General features: G+C 36.5%; 1 protein-coding gene across 5 annotated transcripts in view; it reads left to right on the forward strand.

The window, feature by feature from the left end:
- The window catches only part of clstn2a (calsyntenin 2a), a 214,966-nt gene that overhangs the window by 87,571 nt on the left and 112,598 nt on the right, over positions 1-14,797 (forward strand). For 2 of the 5 annotated variants that reach the window (XM_058748397.1, XM_058748404.1), the window contains exon 2: positions 2,914-3,036. The exons of 1 other annotated variant lie outside the window; for it this stretch is intronic. In XM_058748397.1, coding sequence (XP_058604380.1) covers positions 2,914-3,036 — 123 coding nt within the window. Of the gene's footprint in view, positions 1-2,603; positions 2,802-2,913; positions 3,037-14,797 lie in introns of all 5 variants that reach the window. 2 more of the 5 variants (XM_058748423.1, XM_058748433.1) reach the window with 2 other exon arrangements.

Genomic DNA, 14,797 nt, shown 5'->3' on the forward strand with positions numbered 1-14,797 from the left:
GTAAAGTTTTTAATTTATGTGTGGGACTATGAGTAAGGCGTAATTTTACTACTGCTGCTACTAATTATTAGTATTATTTTAAAGTATTTAGAGGTTTTTTTATAGTATTTTAAAGCATTTTAATGTCATTTTAATGTTAGTTTTGCTAACACTGTAAGAGTGTCCGTCTGGCAACATAATTGTCAGTGGTTGTATTCCTTAATGGTAAATGCGAGGTAAATTTTGGTGTGTGTGTGTAGACTTGCGCATCTGCCATTATGTCTTGTGTTTTGTTGGCTGTGTGTGAGGCAGAGCTCTCTAGTGCAGGGTAGCGGATGGAAGAGAAAAGTCCACATTGAATTAGCTTCCATCACGGAGCTCTAATGCTGTATAATGGCTGCAGACATCTCATGGGTAATAGCTCAGGGATTACAGAGAAGGCATATTGCTCTTAGTGACACCACTAACCTTATTAGAGAGAGAGGGAGCGAGAACGAGAGTGTTCGATGTGAATTTGCAGTGACTAGAGCCTGAAGAGATGTATTATTATAATAGAAAGTACCTGATCCAAATTACAGTTATTTACTGTATCTTGTGTACATGATGACAGCCACATGTTTTTTCCCAGTCTGTGACATTTCACACACAAAACGCTCGAATAAATATTTACCTAATGAATCAGGCTTTTATTAGTGCATCGAGGTGTCATGCAAGCTGCATAACCAAAACGAATGTCTTTGTGTTAATTTTTATTCATTTTCTTCAGAATGGGAATATAAGACTGCAGTGTATCTGACCTCTTAGTCCATACGTCTGCAGCACACATTTAGTTACCTCTCTTGAGCTTGAGGTAGGTGTCTTTGTATGGATAACACAGCTAGATAGATACAATCCGGCTATTTGTCTGTGTCTGTTCAAATAGCCACTTTCAAGTGAAAAAAACAAGCGGAGATGTTTGCAAGTAGTTGTGAATGTTTTATTTTTTATTTTTTTTATGTGGGTTTCTTTTGAAAAGCATTGGCGCATGTTTGAAAGAACATGTAGTTTTGTCCATGTAAGTGCGTCTGAGTTAAATAGAGAGTGAGGGAGAGAGATAAATGGCACAAATTCATTGAAAGCAAGATTGTAGTCTTTGAAAATGACATTGGCAGCTGGTTTAATCGTCTGGCCATCTGAATGGGACGATTTGTTCCCTGCCTGGGATTACTTATGGGTTATGAGGACACTCTGAGCTTTTCAGGAGGAATTTTTTTCTCAGACTTGGCTATGTAGAATGTCGTCCACAAGTGTGAAATGGTTTCATTTAATTTTTTGTTAATTGCTTTGGTGGATCTCGAACTGAGCCACGCGAGGAGTTACTGAATAGCCAGTACTAATCTAAAACTCCATTAACTCATGCCGGGAGAGGATTTCTGATTACACAAGGGACAAATCAAATAAAGCACTTTTTTTTTCTTCTTCTGTTAACGTATTGCTATTCATCAACCACATCAATGTTTTGTTTTTCCAACACTTCCACCATATACTGTACCTGGCAAATTATGCAATAAAATCGTGGAAAATATGTAATTTTTCATTCTCTAAGGAGCCAGTGCTGAGTGGTGTGTGCCAAGGTGGTTGCTATGGATTTGCAAAGGTGTTCTGGGTAATTGCTAAGTTAAAAGAGCCCGCAAATAGCCCTAAGCCCTAAGCCTATCATTCACACAGTCAGGGTGAGTAGCTGGTGTTCCTGTGGTTAAAAAACAAAAAAGGAAAACTGTGGAACATTTAAAAAAATAAATAAATTCAACATAAATCCCAAATGTAAAAATACACCACCTACTCCACTTTTCTGCCAGCACTGCACACTTGCAGCTTTAAAGTTCTTTTAATTAAGCCTCACATCGTTCTTCCATTGGTCATTCATGTGATACTATTACTGAATTAAACAGACTTGACTTTTGGAATGCATAGAAATCCAAAACTTCTCTGCATTAACTGACCTTACCGACCTTACTGTACCTAAACATAACATTGCCTCAGCAAGCCACATGGTTTGAGTGTCATGAGGGACTTTTGCACCGAGAAACCTTTTTGGCGGAAGTGCACGCTTTTTGGTGTGTTTGCACCTCAGGAACTAGGAATGTATTTAGTTCTAGGAACTCTGCTTGGGGGAACTGAGTTCCTAGAACTACGTTGTGCGAAAAACCCTATGACATTATTCATTTTTCTACCACCAATTGGTAGTTATTGTTTTCGATTTGTTTTTTTTATTTTTCCCCTTGCCTTCATTCTGCATGTATGGAAGATTTAAAACTACTTTGCATCAAAATAACTTTTTTTGAATCTTCAGGTGCTGATTAATAAAATACTTCTCATTAGTGTTTTGACAAAATTGTGATTTTTAATTAACCTTATAAATCCCTACAGCTCTTTTACCTTATCAGACATGGCATTAGTTGTGTATCGAGGGTTTGGTGAGGCAATGGCATGCAGATTTTTCCCGAGAAGTGTAAACACTGCATAGGTACAAGCTGTTTAATGCACAAAGACTCTTGCAGGGATGTTTTCCTTTCACTGGGTAGAAGATTGCATTTGTGTCATCCATTGATTAGCATCTTGTTTTGGTATCTCTCGTTATACAGCAGCAACGGAAGAAAAAAAAACGCAGGAACAACAGAGCACGCCAGGACCAGATAAATGAGGGTGTTTCCCTGGATACATGTTGTAGCAGACTGGGATGCTGCCATTTGGGGAATTGGACAAACAACCCATGCTTATTGGACTTGTATCGATCACCATTCTTTGCATGAAAACATAGAGAAAAGAGAGACTCCGACTCTGTGTGTTTTTTTTTATTTCTTATTTAGGAGATGTTTGTTGAAAACTTGAATGGACTTTTAGTTCAGAATTTCAATTCTCTTTTTTTCTCTTTCTTTTCTCTCTCCATTGTAGTGAATAAGCACAAACCATGGATCGAGACATCCTACCATGGTGTCATCACCGAAAACATGGACACAGTACTGCTTGACCCTCCTCTGGTCGCTTTGGACAAAGATGCCCCTGTCCCTTATGCAGGTATATAACTTTACTAAATTATTGCACATTGCTCTGGAATACTCTATTCTGATTAGCCAGTCATGGTATTCAGGCATATAAGGCAGTTGTCTCTGACAACCAGTGCCTTGCACTGTGCTTGTTTCATGTCTCTCTCATTTCCTTTTTTTTTTTTCTTACAATCAAATCATTTTATCTAGGATCAATGTTTCCATCCAACATTTCCATTTATGTATTGAAGAAGCAATAGCACCTTGCTGTGTGGTTTATTTTGCGATATTGACCGCCTGACAGTAATTTTTTTTCCAATTCTATTAAAAGATTTTTTTTCTATGGCTGCACGATTGTTTTATTGATTTATACATAGTCCAGACAAATTGGGTTATATAATAATTGTACTATTATTTGTATACTATTTATATATTCTTTTAGGAATACAGTCCATTGAATATGAATTGGTGCTATATAATATGGAAGAATAATTTTCAGTAAAATGATTATATAAATGATTATAGATTATACACACACATACACACCTGTGTATGTGTGTGTGTATATGTATACATACATACATACGTACGTACATACACTAGGGCTGTCAGTCAATTAAAATGTTTAATCTAATTAATTACATGATGTTATATAATATAATTAATCGGAAAAAAAATTTGACTGTGAAAATACCCACAAAAGGTTATTTTTGTGTTAAATGAGAAAGTATCAATTAGAAATTACAAATTGTAGCTTTAGAAATAAATATTTTATTTGATTCAACATAAAATTTATTACACACACACATTTAGACTACACCGGCCTAACAAACTATGGAACATCAAAGAAGATAATTTGAGAAACATCTCAGTATTTATTGTTCATACAATGAAAGTCATTACCCAAAACAGCTTTGTTACCAAAAGTCTTCAAAATACCTTCTTTTATGTTCCACAAAAGAAAAGTTTGAAATTACATAAGGGTGAGTAAATGATGACAGAATTTAAATTTGTTTTGGGTGAACTATCCCTTTTAATGTTTTTATTATTATTATTATTATTATTATTATTATTACCATTTTAAAACAATCCCCTTTTAAGACAATGCCATTAATGCGTTCCAACAGAGTACTATGGTTCATTTTGAACCATAGCATGTAGCACGTGCAGAATATATATCTTTTTAATTAAATCACAGCTTTTTGCGTGTAATCATGATTGTGATCATTTTGATTTACCTTTGCAGCCTATTTTTCCATATCTAATCTATTCCAGTGAAACACACAAGATTCCTCCAGAACATCCAGGAATATTCTGAAATTTTCAGCACTGGAATAGCCAACAATGGCTTGGTTCTTCACTGTAGTGGTTCTTTATTCCTCTGAGTGTAAGTGAGGGTGGTTAAGTGTGAGATTTTATGTATATTGCAGCATAGTGATCATATAAAAGAGATTTAGTCAATGCCTTCCGCATTGTTATGGAGACAGATCCGCCTGACCTTCCTGTTATTTCCAAGTGTGCTTCCTGCCTCTATCTCCATTGTTGTGGAGACACACAGCCCTTGTATAAGTGGATCTTGTCGCCCTTTCCATGGCCGAACGTTCAATAAACTGTCCGGCCTTGAAAAGCGACTCATACATTGTGCACTTTGGCTTTCGAAGAGGAGTCGACACTTAGAGCATCAATCACCTCTCACGGAGCAATGAATGACAGCACAGCTTTATGACTTGCGTGTTGTTTATGTAAGACAGATTCCGACTCGCTGGTTTTCAAATGCAAGTTGTTCAGATGAGGTGGCAGGATGTGGCGAGGGTGGTGGCTTGACAGATGCAAAGTAATTAAATAAAGTGATTTTTTTACACAAAGAGGAATGTGTGGAAGCAATGTGACAGGTAACTCTCTACAGCTCATTAAATGACAATGGCTAGAATTAATCTCCTTTCTGACAGCCTTGGAAAAAAAGCACTTTACTGGCTTTTATATATTTATTTTTGCAGCTTGCACTTGAAAAGCATGCTGTGTATGGTGCAGCTGATAAAGATTTGTTGTTCATAACTTGGGGAATCTTTTAGCTGACAACATGCCTTTTTTACAGCATCACCACTGACTGCTGGTGATGACTGATTATCTTTGTAGTATGTTACTTCAGTGCGTGTTTGTTTTTGTAATACCACACTTTAAAGTATAATTTTTCTAAAGACATATTATTAATCTTGTTGTGAATGATTGACCTATATTTTGTATGTGTCATTCACACATCTTCAAATTTCAAATAAAAATGTATAAAATGATGTACAATTATTGTAGTGACAAAATTTGATTTGATATTGTCTTCATGATTATGGGATTATTTAGCTTTTTTTTTCTACAAATCTTCACGTCTTTCAAAGCATCATATATGTTGATCTCCTAGTGAAACGGAACCTAGCACAAAAAAAAAAACAAGACACATTATGATTTTTGTTTTTCATGGCTTAATGTAATGAATATTTTACATGTACTGTATGTCACCTTATTGAGATCTGAAGGAAAAAACTCTCTGATTACACTCTCATGGTTTATTCTCTCAACCACAGTAAGTTTTTAGAAGACACAAAGTTCAAAAGAAATAGAAATATTTTGTAACATTACTGTTTTTACTCACTCTTGATTCCTTTCTTTGAGAATAATGAGAAAAAACTATACAGCTGAGGATCGTTTTCTACATAATCCACATTTTTTGGAAACTTTGAATCCTGTGCACTTGCTACTTTGATTTATCAATGACACATTAATGGTGGACGGCAGCTGTTGTTAAAGCGTCACTGGGAAATGAGTGCTGCGCTCTGATTGGGTGACAGGTGATATTTCACTGCCTTTTCACCAGGAGCCAATGGATACAAACGTAAGATTGCTGCCAGGGAGACTCAGAGAAAAACGGGCCCTCCGTCTCAATCCGTCATTCTCCGTAATTCTCCTCGCTCCCATTCTTTCCGTCTTTCTTTCTCCGTCCCACTCTCCTCTTCCACGTCAGGCCGTGAGTTATGCGCAGGAGGCTTTGTCATCAATCCTGTTTTCGTCTGTTTAGAGAAAGGAATGCGGGCGTCCTTCTGGCACCGCATTAATTGGGGTGTGGGAACACGACCCGGGATTGTTAAGTGCTTCGCCTCGTTCTCCTTCGTCTTTTTCTCCTGCCTCGCTCGCTGTCGCCCATGTATCAGCTTGCTTTGATGTAAAATAACGATGATGAGCCTCAAGTCGATGATATATGCTGAGGCAGGGATCCTGAAGATGAATTGTTATTTCTGGGAACAAGACTTTCCCCTGTAGAGCAGATAGCGTAGGTCTTGTAGTATGCATGGAGCATTCTCAATCAAATTACCGTGAAGGATGAGCCAGAGTCAGTAGAGAGGAAGGCAAAAAAGAAACGGCAGCTTCATTTGCTAATTCTTTATCTCGGTTGCAGCTTCACCAGCCTCTTTCCCATTAATCTCTTCTCTCAGATGATGTACAATGCCGTATTGTTCCGCTAAACTTTTCCTTCCTCGCACCAGATTAGCTAACAAAACCCAAGTTAGGAAGCGGTCCAGGGAAACTATGGATGGATTGCAAAAACCACACATGAGAGTGAGAATAGGAGGATGTAGTGAAAGAGAATCGCTGCGCCTGCTATTTGGATACTTTGCAATTGTATTGTGTTCCCTTTATAGAAGGACAACCTGCTGCGAATTCAACGAGGAAAATGCCCTTTTCTTTTTTTGGTGGAACACTTAGCATGTTTTGTGATTTTGTGTTTGGACCATTCTGTCTGAAAACAATCGGATACGCTAGTGGATTTTCCTATACATTTTTTTTATAAATAATTCCTCTCTTCTATGTTCGAAACTGTAAAAGAAATTCGGCAGTATTTCGATTTTGTTAGTGGATGAAGAGAGTGTTAATTATGTGCTGGTCACAATCCTCGCTAAGGTGTGACAGGCTGTCATATAAAATTAAGGGTGTTGTACATGCAAAAAAAATCACTCGGCCTGTTTTCCACAAGGTCACTTGCTTGATATGAATAATAGCTGATTGGAGGGTCCTGCATATCATATTTCAGGAGGTTTATAATAAGCATGGTACGTTATTATAAACAATACAAAGTCCAAAGAAATAAATTACAGACAAAACTATATAAATTTACTTAGTTCTGATCTACAATTCTACACACATTCATAAGTAAATAAATAACGATGAAATAACATTCGCTTTTTTATGTGGGCTTTCTAAATGATAAATGTAATTAGTTTCTGTGCTTCGTGTTAATTAATCTGAGATATAGATGCTTAGAAGGCGCTTAATAAAGCAGATTAGGGGGCGGTTTAAACAGGCAGTCTGAGGGGGAAAAAAAAGAAAAAGGAAAGCGAGCAGAGGAACATTTAACCAGATGCGTTTTATATAAATAACCTTGTCGGGTGATCGTATAACTGTCCTCAAATTTGCAGTAATAGTAATTCATCTGATGTTTTGCAGATCTCATTTGTTTTTATTTTTGTTGGAAAGTGTTTTGTGACCTTTTTTCAAAAATATGGCTGATTTGCCCAGAAAATTTAACCCCAGTAACTCGCCTCCTGAATTTTGGACTGTGAAATGGGTCATTTCAACCCTGTTCACTCCAGGGTCAGCTGTGGATGAAAGTCTAAGAATTATTGAGTTTTGTTATGATGTGTGCGAACTACAGAGTGTGTGCCCTACAGTACATTTCACCTACATGAAGTGAATGAACAATGTGCCCTATCTCTGTCCTCCCTTGGAATTATATTCAGTGATTCCTGAGGGCCGGCAACCATACCTCAGGAACTATTTTACTAACTTAAGATTCTCTTACTCATATATAGTTTCATCATAGTTTATACACTTGGGGAGACAATTTCTGAAGTTTCAACTGGAAAAATATCTCATTTAGACTTTTTGCAGACACTAATCAACTAACCCCCCCCAAACACACACACAACCCACACACACACACAATGCTGTATATGCATTTTCATGTTGCTAATTTTTTTCTTAAGGAACCAAAACGAAGTGGCTGAGCCAAGCATTGCTGCTATTTCCCATGATGTTTTGCGAATGCTAAAAATGCAGTGTCTGTTATGAGTGTGAACTATTGTTTTGCATGCATACTGTGGCCCAGTGGGAGGCATCCAAAAGATGTCCCCAGATGCTTTTCAAGAAATTCACAAGCAACCTCTATTCTTCCCAAGTTTTTAGCATTATATGTTGTGGAAAAGAGACCATGAGAATCACACAAATGGGTGATAATTGAAAAAAATCCATCCATACTGCTGGTGAGGTGACTCGTTCAATTTCGCTGCCAAAATCTCTTGTTTTTGAAGAATGTTTGTGTTTGAAAACTGTGAAGTGTTACCAGAAACTCGAGGTGAAAGCCAAATTAGAATTCTGAGAATGTGTTGGATCCACAGGGAGCATCCCATTGTCGATTCTCTCTCCCTTTTTCCCATGCTTTCTCTTTCTGAAGTGTAGTTTACCGCATGTATCTCTTGCATGGTGTACCACCTTTGCCTCTGAGATATATTTTGATATATAGATGTGGTTTCAATCTGCCTTGGGTCTTTGTTTATGCTACCTTCGCATAATTTAAGAAGCAGACCTACCCTGCAGTAGCTGGCTTTCTCACAGCTGACTGTGACCGTATGCTTATCTTATCAATTCAGCTATTGGAAAAAAAAAAAAAAAAAAAAAAACTATTTTGCATGCTAATTATATGGTTAAGTACGGAAATATTCCTGTGAGGTCTCTTTTAACCCCTTGAGACCCGAGAAAAAAGTTTTAGGAATTTTTTATTTATTTTTCATGTCTTTACATTGTTTAGAGCATTAAAAAAATGTAAACAATGATATTTCATTTATAAGTTATGCTATGTCCTCGGCAGAGGACATCGGGACTCAATTTCTTTAAAAAAATAAATAAAAAGATATGAATGAACATGCATAGGCAAAAACAATAGATTTTTTTTAATCACCAGTACATTTTTAGTTTTCAGGATTTTTATTTTTTTTTTACCAAACTTTGTATAAAGATGATTCTCAACTGTTATAACAGAATGATTTGATATACCATTTTTCTTTCTGCAAAATCTGTGTAAAATGGCCATTAACAGGTTTTCTCATTATATACAATGTATCTATAAACTAAATCTAATTTGCATATTAATGTGTTTTTGGGGCAACATGTAATGAAAAAAGAAGTCTAATAATGGGAGTAATAATTGACACGATTTTCATAATATTTCATAGAATATTGAAATATAATTTCTTTCCATATTCATTTGTTATGTCTCCCAAAATGCGTAATAAACATGCTTTTAGTCCCGGTGTCCTCATGAAATCAACGTCCTGTTTCGTAACAGAAAGTCATATTTTGATTTGAAAGCCCATAACATTTTCATGAGATGTTGATTTATGACACACAGTTTAAAAATTAGACAGATTTAAATGATAATTACAAAATATTTTCATATTTCCATAAGAGTGTCACTAAATTAATATTAGACATTTTTGAATACCAAGCAGAGGGAGTGGTCATGGTGAAACATCCAATCATTTGGTATCTCTGAAAAGCTCTGAATGTGCTCTGTACAGGACATAAAACTGTTGCATGTATAGTCTCAGAGAAATTCACTAAAATATAATGTTCTCATATGAGGTCGCAGGGTCTTAAGAGGTTAATAACTGAAGAAATTCATTACGGAGGTTCATATGCCGCACTCTCAAAGTATTATCTTTGACTTGCACCTGAGAGGATTGAAAAAAATTCTTCAAGATGTAATTGGTGATTATAACAACACATGCATATAAAACTGAATATTTAGACTTGAGATTTTAGCTAAATGCAATAAGATTTGACAGCATTTTCTGATTAGTGACGATGGTGCCTAAAAGCTCTCCTAACTCGAAAATGCCCACCGCCATGGCCTTAGCGCTGATTAAAATGACACTTCAACCCCTGTAAGAGACTGGGAATTCATCCAGACATCATTTGCAAGCATAATTTAATAACACCTTAAGGTGTGCGGATGAGAAGGAACTAAACCATTGCTGGTTTGAGGGGTCTTTAGAGATCCCCCGGCTCTGTTTAATTAGCTACTGACTGATGGCGTGATTGTAAAGAACCTGGCATTGCATTTCATTTAGCAATTTTTATGGTTTAATATTGTGCATTTTCATTTTGGTCCCTGAAGTTTCCGCTGAAATGCATAAGTTGTTTTTTGGCTGACCTGTTACTTTCGCAGGGTTCCTCGCAGGAGCTCTTAGATGCACATTAGCAACAGACTTATTATGATGCCTGATGCCTTTTGAAATAACAAAGGAGGTCTACCTGGAGAAAGTGATCCGTTAGAATTCCCTTTCATCGCAATGGCAGTTGCTCAGCTGGTGCAGGCCTCCCCGTTATTATGCGACCTGCTTGCAGCCATCTGTGCTTATGAGCACTCTATTTTTGGCAACAAAAGTTTTTGAGCCAATCACCATAGACTTTTTTTTTTCTTTGCATATTAGTGCTACTTGCAGTGTCTTAGGTCTCTTATTTGATGTTATTATACTTTCTCAGCACACTTATTTTTGTGGCTTGCTGTAATTAAAGTAACAGATAGCACATGTCACTGCATACAGTTTTGGAGTAGAAAAAAAAAATCTGATAGGAAATAATCCTCTGAGGTAAAAGATCTGTGACGCATTTATCACTTGACAGGCTATAGGGGCATGGAGAAGAACTGTGTGTAATAATATTTCTATCATTATTAAAAAGCCACTTTAGAAGACCACTTGAATGTCTTTTGATTCGTTCACATCTCGTACATCAGGTAAAAACAAGAAGGGTCAGAATCCTTGCAATTTAAACCATGCTGAAATGTACTTGTAGCACAGTCTCTGGAAAATAAATTTGAAACTTGACAATTAGTGCACTTTTTTTCTGTCAGCTGTGCAGGGCAATGCAAAACTAAGACGGCTTAGCCATACTATTCCTGAAATATTATAAGTATTTTCCTGACAACAATTCCCTTAAAGAAAACCACATGAACTTCACATGTGCAAATCACATGTTAAAATCACATGTGAAATATGTGAAACACACATGAAACGCGGTTTTGGAACATTCATGGTGTAAATGTGTGAAACCCATGTGTTTCACATATTTCACATGTGATTTTAACATGTTATTTGCACACGTGAAGTTCATGTGTTTTTTTTTTTGTAAGTAGTGTATGTGTATGTATGTATATATATATGTATATAATATATATAAAATATATTATGGATTAACTTCTGATCTTGGCAAAACATCTTTAAAGCTGTATAGTGACATATTTGTATTAAAATAAATGAAGAAAAAAAAAAGTGAGATTGCATTGATATTTTGAATGGCTGTCAGTGGAGAAACATGCTTTTTGCCCCCAATTTTTGTAAAACATAAAAGGAGAAAGATTATCAGTTAAAAACTGCCTCTGCTTTGTTCCATTCCTTAGATACATATATTGTATGGCTTCAAAGGACTTGAAATACAGTGCACAAGTCATATAGACAACTGTTTTGACACTTTTATAGTGTGCTTTTAGCCTGTTTGGAGCTTGGCAGTAAAAATCAACACCAATTTTTGTTGCCTGAAAAAGAGCAACTCTTCCTGACACCTCATTTTGTGTTTCACAGAAGAAGGAAAATAAGATGAGGGAGGGAATGACATGAGAGTAAATGATGATGTTCGTTTAATTAAAATTTTTTACTCGTAATTCCATTTCTGAGGACAGATTCAAGCTGCAAGCGGGAGCTTATATCTCACAAGGAGCGATAACCTCCCGGCTAAATGAATAACACTGATTTCTCTAGATTTTTAGCACCTCATACGGTGTAAAACTTTGAATTACCAGTCCATACTCTGCAGACACTATGGAAATCCATATTGGCTCTTCACCCTCCTTCCTCCAAAATTGTGTTCGCTAAAAGTGCCTGGTGCCAAGTTCTGTGATGAGAAAACTAATTTTCCTCCAGTGAAAATGATTTCCCTTGCACAGGAAAAGATTCGAATGGAGGGGGTCTCTTGGAGAGCAAGTGTTAGGTGTTGATCAAACCTCTCAGGTTCTGGCACCACGTCTGGTTGCTATGAAGGTACTGCAGAGCGAGGAAAAAACCTCCTTTTTTCCCTTCCTCCCTTTTCTTTTGTGCTTCATTTAATCTTTTTGTGCTTTCTCTTTCTGTGAAGTGAGATAGGTCTGGACATAAAGGAAGGTAGTGCACATCAAAGCCTGTTGTCTTCAGGGGCCACTAAGATCCAGATACTGATCCGTTCTCATGTGAGAGTGAGAGTCGATGAGTACAGCATATTTCCACTTCCTTTCTTGTCTCGGGCTCTTTTGAGATGATTTGGCCTGAAAGCAGCTGAGATGAGGAAGGGAATGAGACAGCGGACTGGAGAGGGTCACTAGGGCTTTTTTGATTGTTGGCAAAAATGAAGGAATGATTTGGGTTTGCTGTTCAGGCAGTGAGATTGCACAGAGCAGGAACCGAAAGTAAGATTGCACATTCCCTTTGGCTCTCGGAGAGCGCTTTGTCAAACTTTCAAGTACTTAAGGCAAACTCCTCTCTTAGGGGGAATTCACTAAACAGCTGCGGCAATTTTGCAAGCTGTATTTCAGCGCAAAACGTTATTCACTAACCACCCTCAATCTAATTTAACCAGCCACTGCACATCTGTACTGTTGTAGAGCTCCGTTATATGTGTTTAAATGAAGTCGAAGTCGCTCTTTTCAGCTATTACTTCCTGTAGAAACCAAGCACGTTGTAGAGTAAGACATTACAGGGTCAACATGTTTTGTTGGTCCTGTAAAAAAATCTTACACAAACCCCAACCATAAGCTAACCCTTAATCTAGAAATTCTAAAATCTGATTGGTTGTCAGAAATGTTGTTTCTAGACCAATATATAAATAATGTGTTAGTGAACCCTGTTTTCAAAGACCAACCTATCTTTCATTATAAGTTTTCCATGCTAGTTTATAATTGCTAGCTATTGTTTGGTAAAGGTTTAGTTGGTGGAGCTTCATAGGAATGCTGTCTTTTTAACAGAAAAAAAAAAAAAAGCAATCAGAAATTCACCAAATGGTGAAAAGGGTGTTAGATATTCATATTCTGTAGAATAGTTGGCACTTTTTTTTTTTCTCCCAGCACTTTCAGCATCCTCTAAAACCAAGCACTCAGAATCGGCTTGCAAATTTGCAGTAGAGTTTTTTTTCTTTTTGGCAGTGTTTATGCATTTAGGCTGATTTGCATAATTCCTTTAGTGATTCGAAGTCTAAAACGATGTATGTGCAAATAAACTGTGACATAAATGAGTAAAATGCGTTTAGTTCCCTTACAAATCTGCATGTTTCCATAGAACTGTGCACATTTAAAAAAAGTAAGATAATATATGCAAATATTTTCTGTATATCATACCCTGAATATTCAGCACATATTCATAAGAATCTTCAGCTGGCCAGTTTAGCCTTGAATCTTTATTAACCTTTTACTTCCATTTCTTCTCTACACATTTTTACATTTCAGCTATTAGCTTCAATCAGTCTTTGAAAACAAGGAGTGGTTTACAAGATAGGTACTGTATCTTTTGGCTCCATTTATATATATTGTTAGTCATGAGCTCTTCAAGCTTTAAGACATAACATTGAAGTGTAAAATTCAGCCATAAAAGCACTGCGGAAATTAAAGGTTGTATTTTGGAAACATGATCCAGATTGTACTGTGATTTGTGTGGGAATCATAAAGCACATACTGTATATGACTGTCAGCGCTCAAACTAAGCCGATTAGAAAGTCATAATCTCGAAACATCAGTAATACTTGTTAATGAGAGCAAGCTGTGTAACGATGTAAACTATAAAGCAATTTAAAAGGGATTTTATGCCTGGTAGATAATTTTAAGGCTATATGATAAAGACCTGGGCCTTTGGGAAAAAGGAAAAAAGCTTATAATGAACAAGTAAAAATGCATATATAGAAGGTTAACTTGGCAGATCTAATAAGATTGGAAGGCTCTGTAGTTCATAGAAAGGTTCGAAGTTCAAAGCACTCATAATAAAAACCAGAGGGTTGGTTGATGCAGGTAATCTGCTACCCGCCGAGTTGATGCCATTGCTACAAATCTTCAATCACAGTGCTCTGTGGTTGAATTCATTCAGCAAGCTGCCTTTCATTTCCTGTGGTTGGAGAATAAAGGGCAAAATTGTGTATTTTTTCCCTGTGTACTTTTTTCTGTCGTTTATCATCTGTAGATTGTGTTTGTGAAATTAGTAGGTTGTTTTGAGAGGGGTTATTTCTACGGCAGCAGACATTAGCGTGACTCAGGCAGTCAAATGTTATGATCAGATCATTGTTTTAGCTGATTTACTGGTTTTTGGTTCCACTCCAGTATTAGCTTGATCGAATAATTTGCATTTGTTTCTGAGGTATTAGCTAGGCTTTGTGAGACTTGATTATTTATGCTTTATTCTTCCATTTATACACAATGAAGTTGAAAATAATGGCAGAAAATGCAGCCATAAATGAATAACACAGCAGAAACAAACACTAAAAATGATTTCTGCTGCTTGCTCAATTTGCTTAATTAAAATAAGTTCATGCAACACAATTCTTCAACATTTTGTCACTGAAATCTGAAATCTATTCAAACTCATTTCTCTAGAGGAAACAAAAAAGAAAAGAAAGTACATTCTTTGTAGCGGAAACAATGTTGAAATCAAGTGCACAGAATGAGACATGGGAAGTCT

This window comes from Onychostoma macrolepis, chromosome 02 (genome assembly GCF_012432095.1).
Source record: "Onychostoma macrolepis isolate SWU-2019 chromosome 02, ASM1243209v1, whole genome shotgun sequence".
Taxonomy (NCBI): Eukaryota; Metazoa; Chordata; class Actinopteri; order Cypriniformes; family Cyprinidae; genus Onychostoma; species Onychostoma macrolepis.